The sequence below is a fragment of the Neodiprion virginianus genome, chromosome 2 (genome assembly GCF_021901495.1).
Source record: "Neodiprion virginianus isolate iyNeoVirg1 chromosome 2, iyNeoVirg1.1, whole genome shotgun sequence".
NCBI classification, from domain to species: Eukaryota; Metazoa; Arthropoda; class Insecta; order Hymenoptera; family Diprionidae; genus Neodiprion; species Neodiprion virginianus.
This window is the reverse complement of record NC_060878.1, coordinates 7850289-7867141: the sequence shown is the minus strand read 5'-3', so window position 1 is coordinate 7867141 and position 16853 is coordinate 7850289. Positions and strand designations below refer to the sequence as shown.

The 16853-nt window shown below is 34.9% G+C and overlaps 1 protein-coding gene across 12 annotated transcripts in view; it reads right to left on the bottom strand.

The window, feature by feature from the left end:
* The window catches only part of LOC124298902 (potassium channel subfamily T member 2), a 170162-nt gene that overhangs the window by 58025 nt on the left and 95284 nt on the right, over positions 1-16853 (bottom strand). Inside the window, exon 1 of one of the 12 annotated variants that reach the window (XM_046751538.1) lies at positions 9480-10888. The exons of 10 other annotated variants lie outside the window; for them this stretch is intronic. In XM_046751538.1, the coding sequence (XP_046607494.1) occupies positions 9480-9550 (71 nt within the window). In that variant the 5' untranslated portion in view covers positions 9551-10888. Of the gene's footprint in view, positions 1-9479; positions 10889-16853 lie in introns of those variants that run through there. One more of the 12 variants, XM_046751539.1, reaches the window with a different exon arrangement.

Sequence of the window (16853 nt, the reverse complement as noted above, 5' to 3'; positions counted from 1 at the left end):
TCGCTCGATGAATTTAAGCAAATTTCATAATTTGATAAATGAACGGTCAACTATGAATATAGATGAAAAAATACACAAAATCGAATCGCCTCTGTATAAAATACATGATCAACGGGTGAATTCTACGGTATTAAAGGGACTCGCAAGTAAAATTCTAGACCTACGATACATCTGTAATATAATAATAACAATAATAATAATAATAATTGTTCATTCGTCACAATTATGTTTGCAAAGGAGGGAGGCAGTAAAGAGTACAGCAGGGGGGTTTTGAAACTGTGTAAGCTAGAAGGCCGCTGATTTTGTTTTTCAGCATCGTTTTGGATAAGAAGTGATTTCCCGCGTGGAGAAAATAATTCCAGAAAAATCTTAGCTATTTTCGAAATTGCTCCTCTAAATCGGAAAAGCGGTGCCTGCACGTAATCTATGGCTGAAGAAAATTACAATGATTAAGGAGCAATTAATTTCTTTTATGATATAATATAGGAGGGGCGGTTAATTCGCGTTTTGCGATCCATTAATCAGCCGTAGCATACATAGCCTGATTGTGTAATCGAAGCAAACTTTCGAGGTTCGCCCACCCGATGACTGGCTAACAATTTCTGACACTTGAGCGGGGGTCAGTTCCGGTCAATAAACTTTGCCGCGGTGCGTTAACCGTAAGCTCGTGCAATTCTTGGGTCATTTTCACCCCGGTTATCCGCATGTATAACAGGTGACCCCCCCCCCCCCCCCCCCCCGCCGCAAACAGAAAACAGCTCGAAACTGGTTACGGTTTTATTTGTTTTTTTTTTATTTAAATTTTTTCTTGAAATTTCGTACGATTACAGAGAAATCTTTGAATTTTGACGAATTTTTAGCGCCAACTTTAGTGTATAAAGTGATAAAAATTTTTCTGAAATACTCACAGTTTACGATACTTCATTTATTATTTATCGGAAAGCGTTAATTGAGATGGATATATATATTTTTTTTTTTTTTTCTTGCAAGTAAAGCAAAATCAACAATTTTTTTTATCATTTCGGTTAAATGACGCAGAGTAAAATTTTTACTTTTATTAAATACCAAACGGATTCCACGCGACTTCGACGGTTATAAATTAGAATTCAGCGGTGTCACGAAATTGCAAAACATCGTTTGAGCGATTTCAATGGGTTTTGAAAAGAACGTAAATCCAGATTTCCTGTATTAGGTGTCCAGGAAGGTGAGCAGAATTCGAAAGAGAACACGGTTCGGGATATTGTGATAAAAAAAAATATATTTAGATTACTTTCAAGATTCGAATCGATTCGATTTTCAACTCGTCAGATTTCGACGCTCGTAATTCTCCAATCTCTGCTGCCCGTGCATTGCACAATTTATATGTATGCATAACACACGTATGCTTATATACCTCTTATATATATATATATATATATATATATATATATATATATATATATATATATATAAGACACGTCGCGGCGTCTTGACTGTGATTCGGGCAGCCAATCTTGCCCGGAGACAGCAGCTATTCGTCACCTTAATTGGTGGCTTACCTCGGCCGCGAGACACACTGAAGGAGAAGGGTGGTTTTGGCGCGAATTGGGCTACGCGGTTAATTGGTACAGGCGACTCGGATGGTGCCCGGAAATATCCCCCGGATTCGGACGATGTCCGTAAAATTCGAAAATGTGGCGGCCTGTAGGTGAGTTTCGTTTTTCATGACGCTGAAAAATATTTTACTTACTAAATAATGAATATTAAAAAATCTTACGGTGGAAAGAGTGAAGTTATAATAACGGTTAAAGTTGTCGACTTGGAATGGAACGAAAATGTATTTTCATACTTATGATATATTGTTTGTTAGGTATTCATTGGTTATGGTGAAAAATGAAATAGATAGAGTGTAAAATAAAGCACAATTAAAAATTTATCTCGGTCTTCGTTATCACGGTTAGAATATTAAGTTAATATTTGTTCATCAGATTCGGAGAAGCTATATTGACTTTTGTCAGGGGGAAAAATTACTGTAGAATTAACGTAGTTTCTTTAATGATGTTGATACGAACACGACTTTACAGTCGAAATTTAGTGTTTTCACAATTTTTTTTTTTTAATCACAGTCACTTTCATTTAGAAAAAATGTTATTTGAACTAGTATCGTTGAGACATTTTTAAACTGTGTTCAATCACGTTCTATACATGAATCCCTAATTCAGACTGCGATCATCACAAGTAATCGTGTAAAACACTTGATTAATTAGAATTTTGTAATCGTTTACAACTACATATCTACAGTACAATCACCGTACTTTCTAATTTAAAACGAATAATTATTACATATGGGATCGAAAATAACTGTGAATAATAATGAAAAGAAAGTGAAATAATAATCGTGACAAGCACACGATGGATTTGCCCATGAAATTTTCCATCTCCGTATATAATTAGCGAAGCAATTAGTTTTGTTGGAAGCAATATCGAGTCAATTTGTCTCCTGAGTAAAGTTGTTTTCGTGCGCGGTAAAGTTGAGACAAATTAGGTACCTAGCTTGAATTCGCTTAATTGGATTGCGCAATTCATCGATGATGGTTAAAGGTATAAAAACTTAGACGCGTTCAAGATTCGAGCAGCTAACGAAGTGCCGACATGACATGTTAAGACGTTCCGAAATACAAATAGAATAATTGTACGAGCTTGAAAATCCCCGAAACAATCAAGGCGGAAGTGGAGACGCGTGTGTCGAGCGTATAACCAACACTCAGGATTCCCTGATCCCTGTGCGCAGTGACAGGGTTAAGAGGGTCGTTGTCAACACGGCTGAGTCAATTTGACAGAGCCTCGATTGATCAACAAGATCCGGCATGCGATCGGGTGATAAAACCGTGACAACCGGCGAGGATTGGATCGATCGAGTCGCGATGCGATTTTTTTTCTATAAGAAAAAACTTAATTTCATTAATTTTCCGCGACGAAAGAGCGAAAAGACAGTCACGCGACTTACGAGAGTTCGGCACTTTTATCATTTTGAGATTCGTGCGCTGAGAAAAATTTCATTTGTTACAGTTACTAGAAAAATTTAGTAAAACAGGCATCGTTAAAAAAACTGTTTGAATATGGTTGGGATTACGAAAAACGAGGTACGTCGATCCTTTTTTGGTTGTTGCAACGCAAAATCAGTTTCTGAGGTTTACTCTACTTTTTTAGTTAAACAAGGCTTTAACGTCGATTTATTGTTGCACGGGCATTAAATTTTTTAGAAAACTAATTTTCATTTTCTACCTACAACTATATTTTTCGATTGTGGTAAAAAATGATAATAGTTAAGGACTGAGCGGTAGCCGGAAATAAAAATTTTTCTCAGTGTGAAATAAGAACGAATTCACTCTATTCAAAATGGTGCAATTGAACTCGGTTTGAGGATTTCGAGGATTCCAAAGGATTTCATAAGTTTTCAAGAAACTCCAGAGGATTTCTAAGGATTTCGAAAGATTGTAAATGATTTCAAGATATTTCTAAGGATTTCAGGAGATTTTATAAGATTTCAATGATTTTAAAAGATTCCAGAGCATTTCAGTGAATTTTACAAGATTTCAGCAAATTTCAGAAGATTTCAAGAGATTTCATAGATTACAAAATATTTCAGGAGATTTGAAAATTTCAAGAACATTCAAAAGATTCACGGCAAGGTGACACCAGATTTCAGGAGCGATAAAACCCTCATTATAGATCGAGACATTTTTTTACTGTCACGTTTAACTAAAATTGACAAACACTCTTTCGGGAACAAAATGAAATTATTGACAACTATAATTTTCACACTAAATAGTTACTTGCACCCAATTTTCTCGAACTTCTAAAAACCATTCAAACTATCATATTTTAACGATACCCATTTTACCGTATTTTTTTTTTCTTTGTTTTTCTTTCGGCAACTGTAACTAATAAACGGCGGCCCCTTTTTTTCTGTGTACGATGCATGCTGGGAATCAAATTAATAGAAGAAAAAAAAAAGCACTCAAGCGTCTTTAATCCGTCCTGAAGGTATTGCAGAATTATTTAGGTCGACGAGTTGCTGTTGCGAATACCTAACTTACAGATTCTGTGCAGAAACGGCTGTGATTTTCTCTTTGCCGTTCCTAGCAGCTTCCGCTCTCGATTCGAATATCTAACGGCTTCGTAACTTCCGGTGCAAGCATAAAGATTTCACGACTTGTCGTGTTTGTGAATAAAAAAAATTTGTGACTCGGAATTCCCGAGGAGCTATAGAATTAGTTTGTAAAAAAAAAAAGTAGGAAGAAGAATAAAAAGTAACGAGATTGAGAAAAAAATTTTAAAATTAAATAAAGAGAAGGTAATTGAACTTGTAAAATATAACCGACCGCTGAGCTTGCAATTGATTAAATTTATATCGTACCTTTTTTTCTTTTTGTGATCAACGAGTCTTGTGATCGGTAAACAATTACAACTGTCAGGATTTGTGTAAAACAAATGAACAAATAAATGGGTAAATAAATGAATGAATCTCAGAGTTCTTATGGAATGCTTGCAAAAATTATGCTATTCCGGAATGTTTGCAATCCAGTAAAGCTACCAAACACATTTTTATACAGTTTGCAAACTCGCTACTCCTTCGGCAAAGTAATTTATGGTTTGTAAGTACGTAATGCAAAGTTTCACAATAATGATTTTCTCCGACATTTCGTTACTAATCTTCAGCATCGTGGCAACAGGAAGTGATATAACAAGGTATAGGTATACGTTGTTAGGGAGAGGCGGCGAACATGCGAAGCTTTTAAAGTTGTAACACGATAAAACTCTGGCGAAACAATACGAGTAAGTGCTCGACCACGGGCTTTGAAATAAATCACAGTTGACTGACCCCCCCATTCTTGTATCTTGAAAACTTACTTCTTATATCGATAATCAATTTTTCCAAACTTTCAAACAAATTCGAGATGTAAAAAGAATCAAATTATAACTTCACGGTTCACTTCGTTGAGAGATTCAGTTCCGGTGATTATTTTTTTTCTCTCTCCTTTCTTTCACGTTTGCCTGTTATATGAATTGAAAAAAATATCCAACTCAATGTCACTCAAATTATAGACACTGTTTCTAAAAACGTGAAATTTCAAGCGTAAGATAAAATTTTTTATAGTAAATAGATTAATCACAACGGTCAGCACGAATCTTGGGTCTGGATTCTAGACGTCAAATTTTTATTTCTTTCATGTAACTGGTAATAAAAGAAAAAAGAAGTTTACTAGATAAAGTTTGCTTTTGTAGAAAACAGGACGATATTTCGAATTTTAATAAAAATTACCTAGTTTCTCAAACATTTATTGCAAATAACAATTAAACAAACTTCAGTTTCGAATGTAAATCATTTTGATTAAAAATTTGAAATACGAATCTGAAGTTTGTTTAATATTTAATTTTTATTTACAAGAAAAAGTTAGATAAAATAGGTAATTTTTCTTAAAATCCGAAATATCGTTGTGGTTTCTACAAAAGCAAATTTCATGTACAATAATAAACCTACTATTCCTTTTATCAGTTACGAGGAAGAAATCAAAATTTCTGCTGACCGGTGATTACATATCAACGTAAAAGAGACAAAGACGAACTTTATAAGCAACAAATGAAGATTTTCGTTATTATTCGTTGTATAGAATTAAAATAGATGTATTTAAATAAAAACTGAGAAATTTATTTTTTTTTTCTTTGTTGACCAGTGTTATTTTATATCCCGCGTTGTCAATTCAATGTACAGATATTAAATATACATTGGCAGGCCTTATTTTTTTTTTTCCAGCACAGTTGCAGATAACGAAAATGGGTTTTTAGAAACGCTGGGTGGATTTTTGAACGCGTTTGAGCGACAACTCGGTCCATCGCTACTCGCTTTAACCCAGTCTTGGAAATTTTGTCGTCGTAGTTAGAATCACGGGGAGGTTGTCAGCAGAGACAGAAGATCAAATATTTACCCATCACTTGACTCCTTGACGCAGCGTTTGAAAAGAGGGTAAAACCGAGGGATGTTTGAAGAGGGAGAGAGGGAGTAAGATTGAAAAACGAGGGAAAAATTATAGAGTCAGACGAAGAAAAGAACGGCTCGCGAATCACGGGGTTTCTCTCAGTCGGTGAAAACTTGACGAGATCCTTTAATTATTATTGTAAGGCTTTGTTCGAGACTCGAATCTCGGCTATAACCGATTCTACGCCGCATCCGCCGGTATAATAGACACCATACCGCATAATTGCGATGGATAAAGTTTCTCTCGTCGTTGATTAGATCATTTTTCATGTTATTCCGTTTCTTCCAGCTTCAAGAAGCGATGTTTCAGCTCTGTCAAATGCGATTTTACCGACTTTTGATTTTACTTTTGATTAATTTCAATTAAGAGAAAGCAAAGTGGCAGAAGAAACCAAATATTAAAAATTATTCACTACTTCGGTAGGTACCGATAATTTGAGAATTGCTTTTGCTTATAAGAACTTATAAAATGAACAAACGTTATTGTTTTTATCTTATTCTAATGTGCTCGGAGTCATTTTTTTTTCATCATTTTACCGCAGATTTCAAGAAATCACATGAAAAAAGAAATTTGCAAACGACTACCTATTAAAACAATTTTCAGCAAATATCATCGATGGATATATTTTTAAACGATTTTTACTCTTTTCCCAACTTTTCATTCGGTCGGTTCGATCGATTCATCTTCAAGGATAATATTTATGTTATCGTTCATCACATTCGTTTACAATTTATTCGCACTTGAGTCAAATAGTTAAAACGGTTTTTAGCGTCCGTGTGACCCGAATCGGTTAGTAGACGCTTTTATTGCCAATTTAGTTCCCCGTTTCATAGACATAAACCGACATTGTCCAGACTCTACCACATCCAACCGTCCCTTTGTGTCATAATTTATTTCGACACGAGTCGAATTTTACCATTCGAGCTATTTTACACGATTATTTTCATCACGCGATAGACAAGAATCGCCCCATAATGGAATCGGTATGGAAATCTTCTGAGTGAAAAATACAAATTTTGAGAATTTTTTGGGAATTTTCAGACCGTTCAAACAACGTTTTAACTGATAAAAAAAAAATCGGCCCGGTTTTGAAATTTTTGAAATACAAAATACAGTTTCTGAGAATTTTAAAAAAGGTCCTTTTCAAAACCACTTTAAACGTTTATAAATATTTGAGCACTTGAATAGAAAATCTGAAAAAAATAGGATACCCTTTCGGAGTTGGGAAATTTCAGAAAAAATTATACGCACATTTTTTCCAGTATTATTTTCATTTTCACAAGGAAACGAAAATTCATATTTATGAAATCTCAGCTACAAAAGAATGTTGAAACATCGAATTTTTCTTTAGAATCAATCGTACCTCTTACGGCAAATAATACAGAGAACAAACAGTCGTCAATTCGCCCATTTTTTTCTCCTCAAAAAAACAAGAGGACGATTGAGAAAACATCGGCCTTTATCATGTATTATAATAATTGATTCGATCGGTCCGTTTGATATACGTCAATTGGAGTTGCAGATGAAAAAACGACGATGCGGAATATTTAGAAGCGAATAGCGTATCTGGTTCACTGCATTAATCTGCAGTTCAAGGGAAAAATCGAGTACAATGAAAACAGAATTAAAACTAGCGGAATAGCGTTCTTCGTATCACGTCATCGTCACGCGTTGGTTTTACTCAAACACACGGTATTTATATTGGAAGATAAAAACACAGTGAAAAACGGATTTTATTCTCCTCCTTTTTTTTTTCACTCGTCGGATGCAATTTAGCTGCCTCTGCACGCACTGCGTGTGCACTGATACGTGCAAAATATCCTACAGTTTGTTATAAACATATGCAGTATCGTGCAGATTAACAATTTCGACGATGAACCGAAAGTATTAAATTATCGATCATAACATTCAAGTGTCAAAAATTGATCACGAACGTACGAACCTGATATCTGTATAATTTATCAACAGGAACGACAAAGTTTCATTTAATACACGATGCAATGCGAATGATAAACTTCAATATGTCATCAAGCAGTCAAATGAAACTCTAATTTTATAATTCACAACGAATAAGTGATCCGATTTATGAACGTACGTATTTCGTCTTCAAATAGAATTTTTTCCTTCGAAAGTTGAAGAAAAATAAATAAATGAATAGATAAATGAAAAAGTATCGAATCGTGCAACGTAGAATCTTCGATAAGATTTTCGTCCCATTGTTTTTTGCTTTCATTGATTATTTTGTTGAAGATTATGACATTGTAATTGAAAATGAAGAAATTGTGCGAAAAAATTCTCTTCTTCACTATCCACCGTCATCTGCAATATACATAAATGTAAACCAAAAATAATAGATTATCGATTAAATCGATTACTTTTTCACGATCAGTCGAGTATGATCGATTATTTTTCAAACTCGTTTAATCGACCGGCTCGATAATTTTTCCTCACGATCGGTTTTTGTTTTTTACTCCCATGAACGACGCAATAGAAAATCAATTTATGTGATTAAAGTATCAATTATTATCATTGTATTGCATACTAACTACCTATTTGATACAATTAGTGAAAGATAAATGAATAATTTTATGTGGAATTGAAAAATATTTTCGATGAAACTATAAATTATCATCAAACTTTTTCGCCATTAAGACAACCTACCGAAAGTTACGAAATTTTGGTTGCAACCGTTTTAAAAAAAAATATGAAATGATCAATTAATCCATTAATTTTTACTGATTCAAATCGAGTCGTGTTTGATTTTTTTTTTCACTCGATTAATCGATGCATCGTTCATTTTTAGCTTAATGTCCGTCGCCACTGTACAATTCATCCGATTACGATGAAACTTTGGTGAGTTGTTGTGCGCACGCGCGCGAAGCTTTCTGAATTAGTACAACAATTTTCAAATAGGTGGCGTGCGAGTATCAGCTATATATACGTATAGTACAAAACTCAAAAGTATTTCTGACGTAAATTCTTTTTTTTTTTTCTGTAAATAGCTACAACGTCCGACCAAGTTTTAGGCTACATTTCGTTACAACCAGATCGATAGTATCGGAGAAGTAACGATATTTGAAAGCCAAATCAGAACGGGATCGCACGCTTATCCGGACGCTGACTAAACTTATAGATAGAGGTTTAGCTTAGGTCAGATATTATCGGTCTTCATTCAAATATTCTTAAATGCGAGGAGAATTTTTTTTACAATAAAAAGAATAAAATTTTCGTTTTATCATGTTAAACTTGAACGCGGGCTAAGCCGCGAGGGGCCGCTGATTACGAATGAAATTCGTAACTTATGCGCAATGTCGAAGGACGATAACCTCGATCACGAGTCCTACACGTGATACTTGGTATCAGATCCATACGCGACTAATTGTAATAGCCTGAATACATACGCAGCGTAGAGTAAAATCTAAGTGTTAATTACGTTAATTATCCTTGGATAAGAAATACCTTGGAATCCTATCGTAGCTGTCCCAGCTAGTGAGGCAATTGTAGCTGCTGTATCTGCTTGACGATGCCATGCTTCTCGAAACGCTTGAAAATATCAAGATCAAAACACTCCTCACGCTTTCGCGTTATCGTACACCTGTTATACAACTCGCGAAAATCTTCTCTCTCTCACTCTCTCGCTCTTTCTTTTCTTTAGTATTATTATTATTATTATTATTATTATTATTATTATTATTATTATTATTACACATTCGTAATTCAATGATTATCCAATTTATTTTCGATAATGAATAAATTCTATTTTTCTTGGTCTAGTTTCATCACAATATTATTCACGAGAAACACTTTAGTCGGAGTAATTTTTTCGTTATATCCTTTGTCGTCTTATTTGTTAATTTTGTTTTTTCTTTTTCTTTTTTTTTTGATCTCGACTTTCTCAAAATTACTTACGCCCTATACTTTTCACGTTCATATAAAGTGGTTATTTCCAAGCGTTGTTAAAACGTTTTTGAATCTTCTCTCGTACGTTTATCATATAAAATATGATGAATATTATGTTATATGTATATGTATGTGTGTATATATATATATGTATATTACATTGATTATCCCACCTGTATGGTATTACGTTAAAAGAAAGAAAGAATCTCTCCCTCCATATACGTTTCCGTCGTAAAAAATACAAATCGTTAAACTTCTAAGCCACTATGAATTGGACCACGACACTCTATAATAATTTATTGGACCACTCTTGAATGATAGGTTTGTATTTATGCGCGCTTGTGTGTGCCTGTGCGTTTTTTGTTAACCTGAACATATGTATATATTATCGGTTCGATTCTAATTGGTAATCTCGTTCTATGGTAGGTATGTATGCATGTATATATGTATATAGTATAATGTAGGTTATATGTCTGTATTCTAAACGAGTGCAAAATTATGTATTCGCACCCGGGTTTTGCGTGTTGCGCCTCTCGATGTTGTATCACTCGATTGTTAATTATTTTTCATACACGATTATATTCATCTCTTACTTGTATCCTAGTTTAAAATTTATTATTATTATTAATTCTTTTTTTAAATTTTATATTTCGGTTCGTTAAATTTATTTAAAAATAAGCTACATTTTTTTGGACCCGCGAACCAGCACTCAATATATATATATATATTAGGTGTGTCGATATTGGAATTCAATATACCTGCACTTTAATGTTATATAAATTTATTATGTATACCGTCTTTTTTTTTTCTTTGACATGAGTACGTATACATGTATGGACGATATTATATATTCATTACGCGTGTAAGTTCATATATTCCATTTCCAATCGTCGAATGAGAAGAAAAATATACACATATATGTATATATATGTATACACATGTTATATTTTTTTTTGTATACATGTATGCGCGTGTATTTACAATTTATATGTATACATGTTCATATATTGCTTTTTTTTTACCAGGCAAACGTTTTTTTTTTTTTTTTTTTTTTTCTTAATCCCTTTTTCGTAAATCTCTACCACGCGCATATGAAATTCACGTTGCACGATTCATTTGTATTAGTCACGTATAATATGTACGTATGTATACAGATATTATAAACTTATTGTATATATAAATATACATGTATAATGTTTCTTGTTACATTTATTTGCTCGTTTCTTTATGTACCTTTTTAATCGTTTTAAAGTGAACCTTTTATGGAAACGAAAATTGATTTAAAGTGGCGATAGAGATTCGACTTTTGGATACTATTGTTTAATTAATATTTATTTATATGTTCGATTGTTCGTTTATTTCTTACAACATAATTCAGTGTCAGTCAAATGCGGACGTCTGGATAAAACCGAACTTCAAAATATGCGTATGTATAACAATAAATAATTCAGGGTTATGATTTGTTTGATCCAACTCTCGGCTTAATTAACATCCTCTCATCGATACCGTCGTAATCATCGCAATTATCGTCGACGTTTTTATTTTCGTTCTCGCAACGCAAATGAACAACAAGAAAACGGATCCTGATCGTCCCACTTCGTACCAGGAACTCGAGAAGAAAAAGAAAAAACTGTACTGACGAGAAGTTTAATTGAAATAAATTCGTAATTTCGAAGGAAAAAAAAAAGACCGCTGGTTAATTGATCAATTTGTTCGTTCGTTTCTCTTCTTTCATTGTAATAAAATTTTGTTTTACTTTTGTTCGACAGAAAGTCACCTTTTTACAACGTGTCTCGCACAGCTGCTATCAGTTTTTACACTTATTTTATTTTCATTTCGTTTTTAATATTGTATTCCGCACTCTTTCTAACGGAATGAGAAATGCAGAAAAGAAAAGAAAAAAAAAAAAAACAACGCACACATTCAAAAATAACGGATATTATGCCAGGTAAGTGTTATTTGCATTAACGAAAATCACGAGGGATCAAAAATCGCAACAGTTTTAATTCCCGCCCTTTCCGCAACACTCGATGCATCGTCGGACGGATCGTTTTACGATCCCCGGCAAACTTCTCGTCGCAACGCAAAGATTACACGAAAAATTCTACGTAAGTCAAGCACCGTCGGATCACCCGTTAGAAATAGTTACCGCACACAGTTTGCGGTCAGTTACCGACGGAAACTCGCAAATGATACGAGGCAGCGACACTTCCTTTTTAAAAATTGCATTTTTTCGTATCAACGATTTGCCGAGTGTTGCAAAAGTCGACACAACAGCCGAGAGAGGCGATCGACGATCCGGCACACACGTGTTTTTATCGATTCGTTGATACGTTAATACCTTAAAAATTCACTCCCCACAATCCGTTGGTCGATTAGTCGATTGAATTCACCTCACCGTTGCAAACTCTACTTTCTTACTAGTTTTTCTAAACCTTACCCGTGAACAACACAGCGTTTATTTATTTATTCATTCATTCATTTATTTATTTATCTATTCATTTATTAATCCGTTAATCATCTTTATCCATTTGTTAAATCCTTTATTTCTCAACGGATTTTCAGTCAGTCGTACGAATCGCGCGCCGAGTTGCGAGAGAGACGCCGATGAGTCTGACAATGAGAGGAGAGAAGGAAAACCACCGGCGCTCGCCCTTCTAGGTGTGAAATTCGAAGCACGAGGTGCTTCGCGCGAGTCTCAGCGCCGACTAGCGGCTCTTGCCAAAAGTTAAACGGCGCCGACGCCGCGCCGCCGACGCCGAGCTTAAAAACTGCGCAAGCTCCAAAAACAAGGGGGGGGGGAGGGGGGGGGAGGGAGAGAGAGCTCGGAGGCAGCTCCCTGATTATCAGATGAATAAACAATACGCTTGATTAAAAAGGATATCTGCCCTGTGTTATATTCTACATTTTGGCTCGGGGTTCTGCAGCTGCGTGTGTATTACAAGTCGTTTTGTACACGCCATTCGTTTGGGAAGTTGTTTGTGGCGGGTATGAACCGCTGCGCACTTGAGTCTTGTAACTGCGTCGTTCGCGTTTCGTTTTTCTGTTTTTTCTTTTTCGTTCTCCTTCTAACGATCCTCTTCTATAACCCGATACCTTCGGGGTCGGCTAGGAATTTTTTTTCCTAACCTATACCTGCAAGCGACGACTAAATTTCGGCTCGGGATATGCTCGGGAGATTTGAAAACGGTTACTGAACGCGGTGAAAAGCTCTGAAGTTGTCTGGATCCCGATTAAAGTTGAATTTTTTTAAGAACGAGTGAAAAAAGAATTATTCGTAAATAATGAAATTGTGCTTTTGTAAAAGCTTGACGGGTCGATGACGTAACTCAATATTCAAATACGCATAACTTTGCTGTATTTCCGATTTAGGTTCATTGCAAGGTTCATTTTTTTTATAATCTTCGATACATCGATTTTACATTTGCTTTTCAAACGACTCGCAAGTTATTGTCGTAACCTTATAGACATTAAAGTCCGATCGATCGTTTGGTGAACCGTGTCGTGAAAAATGGTTTTTAATTATATATTACCATTTTATTTCCTGTATAGCCTTCCAACTTCACATATATATATCATTGATATTGCATATTTCATGAGACTTTTCTTATTCAGACAGAGTTTCGCGTTTCAATTATACCGTGCATATCGAACATTATTCACATACTTCTGCTAGTTACAAAATATTCAATATTAGATGCATTTCCGTTTTTTCAAGCTAGGCGATTACTTGTACTGTAATTAATTGAGACAATTTCAAAGAATTCCATACATATAAAACAAAATTTTCTCTCTCTTTTCTTTTTTCCATCAATTTTCGTAACTTTCCGCTTTGTGTTTCAAAAATCACTTCAAAATGTATACTCTTAACCAATATCAATTACCTTCCATATTATATATAATATTTTTAATACGTGTACGTTTGACGATCGGTTTGCTAAAGGTGTCAAATTCGCGAATGAATTTCGAATAATACGCTGCAGTTGTAACGAAATAGACGCGTTATAGAAAACTTGCCGCTATACCCGTGTAGTCGAGAGATTCCGGTGGGAATAAAGAGCCTCGTTACATCGGAGATTATCCAGATACTCCGACGCTTCTCTAAGGACCATATCCAGGAGAGTCCTTTGTCCGAAGAACAGTAGATGTCAGCGGATATTCGCCTCATTTGAGGTGCAATTTTGAGGAAGAAAATATCAGGTCCGCGAAATCGCTGCAATTGCAGGAATTTTCAAGCTATCAACGGTACAATTAAAACAATATAAATTAATATTCTACCATTGTGCATTGTTGCATCGACAATTGAAGGCGTTTCTAATTAAACTCCCGAGGCAACGTTGCCTTCATTCCGTAGAGAAAAAACATTTCCTTTGCAAATATGCTTTCAAGCGAGGAAAAAAATGATCGTTTGTTAAATGTTTCGTAAAAAATTTTCAAATTCGTTGAAAGAGATACCGTTCGATTTTTATTAAAAAGAATAATACTCACGAAAACTGTACTTGATCTTTTTACGGTAACTATTTATTTAATTAGTGGTAAATTGCTTTTTTTTCTTACATCCGAGTAGCGTGACTCCCTTAATTTTTCGAATTGCTCGGAAATGTCTGTTGAAAAGATTAGGATCTGTATCGGATATTCAATCGTTATAAGTATATCCGTCACATCGCGCTGGACGAAATTAGAATGGAATTAATTTGACTGTATAGTTAGAGGCTCGATTAGTCGGTCGAAAAACGTTGGTAAAAGAAAAGTAAAATACATTTTATCGCACAATTGCAGTGAATTTGTTTATTCCTTTGAGATTCGGCGTAGCAATAAATGCTTTGATCGATCGTTTTTCCAATTAATCGATCAATCGACGGTCTCGATTCATACAACGATTGACCCGCTGAATTATTATGAGGCAACTTCGGTTAACCAAAATCATCGATTAATCGGTTAATCGCACAACGCGAGTAGCAATGATGTTTTGCGTTCAGCTCTGCGGGCGGAATTCAGTTAAGCTATCGATCCTCGAAAGCTCGACACATAAAGCTACGCACAAGGTAACTTGTTGCGTGTCCGTATTATTGATGGTACCTAAAACTAACGGTTCTAGGTCGGAGTTAGCAATACGAGTATATTATCATAAGCACCTGGGTAATATTTTCGCACGCCTAGGTATAAATTTATGTCTCCGTCCTCCTCGTCATCCAGACTGATGTCTGTGTCGTTAAATTTTGCCCGTCCGATAAATTATCGGGGGAGCCAAAAAGACGGAACGGCGAAATGAACAAGATAAAAAATTTCATCCCTTTGACGCCTTTTTCAAATTTATTTCGGCGTTGCGTAACGTAGCTACGAATATTACAGGTATACAGGGGAAAGTGTAAATCAGGTCTACGATTCTTTAACTGAAAAAGAAAAACAATTCGATTCTTCGTCACTTTGTGTGACAGTTGCGTTATATTTTTGCCCTTTTTTTTTCTTCCTCTTCGAAAGCTTTCAACGAAGCGTGTTCGTTTAATTTCAATGCTGTGAATTTCAAGCTCGATATAAATTTTTTAGTAAAAAAAAACTTGACCAATTCATACGTATATCGACTTCATCTTCTTCACAAGTATAATGGTTCGTTGATTTTACTTTTCTTCAAAAATTGAAAAATCGACTGTCTACGGAAAAATTTGGTGCTATTTCGTACCGAGTAAGCGAGTGTGAAATTCCATTGATCGGTAAAAACAGCCGAGGCGTGTTGACTAGTTCCTTTCAATCAGGCGTTGTCACTCGTGATTCGTAAAAAAAATTCATGTCACTTGTCGATTCTTCTGATTAATCGTAAATCCGGGCGGATTGTTTGACCCGATTTCGTCAATGTTTACGAAATGGTTTTGGCTTTGACATACGGATAAACGAGATTCTTACGCATAAGCTTTACCTCGCATTTCGCGTATCGCGAAATTTAGAAAACGATCAAGAAAATATTTTGAATACCTTTCAATTTGAGAATATCTTGCGCCTAACATTTCTATGTATAATTTCTTTATGTGAAATCGCATTAATAATAATACGGCTAACCATTTAGCGTAAATAAAATTGTGACATTAATAACACATCGCGTCAATGTGTATAATTAATTCTCTCTGACAAATTGCGGTAGGTATTAAAATCGTTCCGCTCTTCGGAGTGAATATTCAAACCACAAATTCACGCGTCCCGGCTAAGCTTTCAATGGTACAAATTATTACCAAGCATATAACGCGAGTGTCCTGTAATTATTGGATCTGCAATAATGCAATAAACAATCGTTAGCAACAGATATGAAATTTTATTTCAAAGTTATTGATTGATTGACCTGACTCTTTTTCGAATTCGAAAATCCGATGGCGTTATAACTATTTTTCTGTAATCAGGGGGACGCTGTATCAATCAAAGTCAACTCAGTCATGAATTTCAGTGTCGGCTTTGGGATTCTCGTCTTAGAACATTACGAAACACTCGGTGCCAACAAATTGATACCACAACTGTAAAATCTACACGGTGATTTATTAATCGATGATTTTTACCAATTACATTACCGGAAAGTATTACTCACCAAATTACATTATACTATATTCGTAATCTGTAAAGATCTGTTTAACAATGCAAAACTAAAGAATATTGGAATTGTCAATAAAAGCTTAGATATCGATGTTTCGTTTCTTTTCGTTTGAAAATGATGAAAAAATGTGCTAGATTTGTAAGATTTCACTCCGCGATAGCTCGTTGTTATCCAGAATACTATTTTTTACAAATATACCGCACACGCCTTTTTAATTACCACGTTGTCATCGTTAAATACTTGATTGACAGATTGACAGACTCTTCCACTTTCATACGGCGATGAAAAGTAACGCGATAAATTGCGTTTTCCTCCTCTTTACACGATATATTATTTTCAGGTTTACTTTACTCGAT